Genomic DNA, 4,805 nt, shown 5'->3' with positions numbered 1-4,805 from the left:
GTACGTGTGGTTACAGGGACCGGGAATGAGTGGTTTGAGTTCCTGGCCTAGTCAAGGAACTTATGATGAAAGAACCTACGGGAGAGAGAGAGAGATAACCCCTGCGAGAACTTATGGTGAGAGAACTTACGGAGACCAGGAATAGTGGAGCGAGTTGCTTGCCCAGACAAGGAACGTATGAGAGAACTCCTGAGAGAACTCCTGAGAGAACCTACGGGAGAGAGAGAGATAACCTCTGCGAGAACCTAGGAGGGAGAGAACTCTGAAGGAATCCAACGGCAGCGTGAGCTGGTGAAGGATCCATTGGGAGTGTGTGTTCCCAAAGAAGCCGCCGAGACGCGGGAAGTTTTGGTGTACGAGTCGGAAGCGTCCGCGACCCCAGTGTCGTGTGGTATGTGTTCTCCAGTGGATAGCCTCGTGTGAGCTGGCTATAGAGAGTCCGTTGGAATATGTGTTTTCATGTGTAAGACGACCTGAACACTCGCCGTGGACTGCGAGGGAGAACTGGGATTCTATTGGAATAGGTGTTGTGTGTGTAAGTGAGTCTGTACGTTCGCCGTGGACAGTGAAGGAGCGTTCGTGCCCCAGAGATCGGACTTTTATGTCGCGGAAGAGACGTGAGTAAACCAGTAACTGTAAGTGTTAATCTTTATATGCAATATCTGAGAAACTATGTGTGCGCGAGACTTATTTCCAGAGTGGCGCTTTGTATTGTTATCACACCGCGGGAATTGGACAGGCACGGTGGACTACCACCGTGGAGAGAGGACAGTGTGCTGAATGTCATGTGCATTGGATAGCTAGTGAATGTTTATGCTTTGTTGTTGTGTTTAATTTGTTATCGGGTCTACCAGACCTTTGACCCACTTTCCCCGAGAGAGAGGATAAGTAAGGGCTTTTTTTTTTCAGTAAAGTACACGAGAAGCCCATTGGCAGATCGTTGTGTTTTGTGTTGTGTGAACGCGCGTGACGTCAGTGTGTGACGTGGTTGTGACAATTGGTGACCCCGACGTGATCTGTCGTGGGTCTGTCTCGTGTTGTGATTTGTCGTGCGCAAGTTGTCCTCCTTGGAGATTACTTTTGGAGATTTATTTATTTTTTTTTCCTGATTTTGTTTGTTGTTGTGTTTTTGTGTTGTTTTGTTTTTTTTAGTTTGTTTTTTTTTTGTTGTTTTTGTGTCTGTGTTTGTTTATGGTTTTTATTTTTTTTGTTGTATCCCCGTCTCCAGCTCTACGGGTCTGCGGAGATTGTATAGTTCGCTCCAAAGAGAGGGTCTAGTCTCTTTTTTCTACTGTTGGTCTCGTCTTTCCTTCCCTGCTCTTTCCTCTGTGTACGAGCGTGTGTGCAGTAACCGGAGTAGGCGTGGATGATATCTATCCTGTAGCTATCTGTCTTGTTGTTTTTATGAAAAAAATTTTTTTTTCTTTTCTTTTTTTTGGGCTTTCTCTAACTCCTTTGCCGTATCATGCTTGTTTTGAACTGGTAATACTCTGAATATTCCTATGTGTACTCTGATTTTGGTTGGAATTTAAGGAAAGTTTCTCAATTTCTTTTGAAACATTTTTTTTGGATGCAATCCTGTTTTGTGATTGATGACATGATATATGAAGCAGCTTGTATGAAATGCTCTGTTTTCCATTGATGACATGCTATAAAGAATTACTCTGTTTTCCTTTGATGACATGCGATAAGGTACTATTCTGTTATCATTGATGACATGCTGTGTAGTGTGCAAGCCGAAAGGTTTTGTAACGGATTGTGACACACTTTAAGTGAGGTTGTGGAAACCCTTATTGATACAGGTATTGATTCTGGTGATGGTAGTTACCAGGTTGACGTGCATTTTGTATTATTGATATATCGGTTGATGTGTAAGAGTGTATAGATAGGTGTTGGTGTTGATAGGAATTCCCAAGGTTTTGTTTTTTTTTGTGTTGTAGTTTGACTCTATTTAGTGGGATATAGGGAATTTGTCAGTGCCGATTGTTACTAGTTGCATTTGATATGGAGTTACCGGACGTACCCAGTCTCATAGCCCAGGGTCAGAAACTGGGCTACACTGATAGTACCCTGCAACAATACGTCCTACAGTGTCTTGAGAGATACGACGAAGAAGCAGATAGAGAAGAGGCAGAATGGTTAGCCAAGAGAGAAGAAAGGAATAGGTTAGCGAAAAAAAAGGAAGCAGAAAGATTATCAAGTGAGAGAACAGTAGACAGATTAGAAAGAGAAGCTGAAGCCGAACAAGGTGACGGTTCGGAATTCGCCGCTGTGAGCCAGGGTGCAGGAGAGAGCACGCGGTGTCACGATTGTTCCTCAAGAGATCGCTATACACCAGAGAAGAGGTCTTCAACCTTCAATAGTAAGATCAAGTGTTACGCATGCAAGGGACTCGGACACATTGCCAGAGTGTGTGTCAACACACTAGGGTCTTCTCAGAGGCAATGCTACAATTGTAAACGATATGGTCACATTGCCCGGAACTGTCTCTATCAGAGAGCTCAACACCTAGGACCCAATAAAGTTATACTGAGAAGGAAGAACCAGAAAGATGCCCCATCTTCTGGCAATCGGCATCGATGGACATCACAGCGCCAATGTTACACCTGTGAAGCATATGGACACATAGCCAGGTATTGTCAATACCATAGAGCTCGATACATAAACAGCAATGAAGCTACCCTGAGAAAGGAGAACCCGTCTCCGGCAAGTGTCACTCCTATGTTTACAGCCTCAAACAGAAGAGAAAGAGCACAAGAACACAGATACCAAGTAAATGTTAGCAGGGAAACTACTCCTCATTATCTAGAGTCTGAGAGAACCAATGCTCAACGTGTGTCACAAACGCAACAGCCGTCAATACAGAGAGAATCAACTCTTCAGGAGGTTCATGAAGAACTGAACCACAAAATCAACGACCTGAGTGACGAAATCAAAGCGGTACAACAAAGTTTACAGAACTTTAAAGAAAATACAAAACATAGTGAACACAGATTGCAGAGAGAAATTAGTGACCGGGACAAAGAAATTATTCGGCTTAAGACTGAGACAGAGGTTTGGCGAAAAGAAAGAGATGAAATGTGTAAACAACAGTGGATCACAGTTGGTGACTTTGAAGAAAAAGTTCGTGAACTTGAATTAGGTCATAAGAAACAGTCCGATGACCTTCAGAAAGCCTTAGCGGAAATCAAATTCTTCAAGGAACGTAACGAAAGTATGAAGAAAGAACTTGATAATACTGTAACAAAAGAAAAATCTCTGGAAGTGGAGATAGCAAATGCTGAGACTAACAAAGTGGTGGAACGATTGACAAAACTGATAAGAGAATTTAAACGAATCTACGATGACGAGAGAAAAACTAAAGAGGTGTATCTGAACATGAGACATCAGATGTCGAGTGAGATAGAGGAAACGACGACAGACATTGGCACCTTGACCAAAGAGTTTGAGGTTCATCAGACCTTCAAAGAACTCAAGACAGCTCTGGGAAAAGTCACAAAAAAACGAGCATTTTCAGAGGACTATTATGGGACAACTTTCAAAGAATTAGGATATCTGCTGTTAAGTTTCGATCCAGAGGGCAAAAATAAGAAGAAAATTGTGAGAGCTCTCAAGAAAAAAACAACTGGCAAGCTGATCTGTCAAGCTAATCTTTACATGACTCTGTAAGGATAGAATACCACTTCCAAGGGGAATCTATTAAGGGTACTTGTAGTAAGTTAGCGGACGTCTTGTCGCGCGTGGAGGCGGATCAAGAGATCCCTTGGGACTGTGGTGAGACATCTTAGTACTGAAAAATGTGAACATTTTTTTTGTAAGGGGGGAGGAATGTCAGGGACGTGTGTTGTGTACATGTATTGTGTCAGGGACGAGAGTTGTTTCCCTTGGTCACGTGGATAGCGAGTGAGTCTGAGAGAAGTGACCGGCCAGTGTTAAAATGAAATTCTCGTGCAAACCAGACAAAAGTAGTGAGCAAAAGTTCACCCCAAGCTTGGGCTTGGAGAACAGTGTATGAGCATTCCCAACGAAACCGCCAAGTCGGATGGTCCTGCTGTACGTGTGGTTACAGGGACCGGGAATGAGAGGTTTAAGTTCCTTGCCTAGTCAAGGTAACAGATTAATTGTTGCAGAAGTTGTGAATTTTGATTGAGGATGTAAAGAGATGTGTTTCTAAATGATTTATATAAATGATTTAATTTTCTAGAGTAAATATATTTTTTCACTTGAAGTTTTGGCACAATATGTAGTAGGATATAAATTCAGTACATTAATTAACCACCGAGTTACAGGAACTTATGCTGAGAGAACTTATGGTGAGGATTCCCAACGAAACCGCCAAGTCGGATGGTCTTGCTGTACGTGTGGTTACAGGGACCGGGAATGAGAGGAACTTATGCTGAGAGGAACTTATGGTGAGGATTCCCAACGAACCGCCAAGTCGGATGGTCTTGCTGTACGTGTGGTTACAGGGACCGGGAATGAGAGGAACTTATGCTGAGAGGAACTTATGCTGAGAGGAACTTATGCTGAGAGGAACTTATGAAGAAGGAACTTATGATGAGGATTCCCAACGAAACCGCCAAGTCGGAGGGTCTTGCTGTACGTGTGGTTACAGGGACCGGGAATGAGTGGTTTGAGTTCCTGGCCTAGTCAAGGAACTTATGATGAAAGAACCTACGGGAGAGAGAGAGAGATAACCCCTGCGAGAACTTATGGTGAGAGAACTTACGGAGACCAGGAATAGTGGAGCGAGTTGCTTGCCCAGACAAGGAACGTATGAGAGAACTCCTGAGAGAACTCCTGAG

The 4,805-nt window shown here is 43.3% G+C and overlaps 1 protein-coding gene across 1 annotated transcript; it reads left to right on the top strand.

Moving 5' to 3' along the window:
- Window positions 1-1,555: 1,555 nt before the first annotated feature.
- On the top strand, window positions 1,556-4,292 carry LOC112574983. Its single transcript, XM_025256452.1, has 2 exons — window positions 1,556-3,042; window positions 3,280-4,292. The coding sequence occupies exons 1-2, from the start codon at window positions 2,005-2,007 to the stop codon at window positions 3,667-3,669; spliced, it is 1,428 nt and encodes a 475-aa protein (XP_025112237.1). The 5' UTR covers window positions 1,556-2,004; the 3' UTR covers window positions 3,670-4,292.
- Window positions 4,293-4,805: the final 513 nt, after the last annotated feature.

The sequence above is a fragment of the Pomacea canaliculata genome, linkage group LG1, assembly GCF_003073045.1.
Source record: "Pomacea canaliculata isolate SZHN2017 linkage group LG1, ASM307304v1, whole genome shotgun sequence".
Lineage (NCBI taxonomy): Eukaryota > Metazoa > Mollusca > Gastropoda > Architaenioglossa > Ampullariidae > Pomacea > Pomacea canaliculata.
Note: the sequence above shows the minus strand (reverse complement) of the source record. Positions and strands in the feature narration are given on the sequence as shown.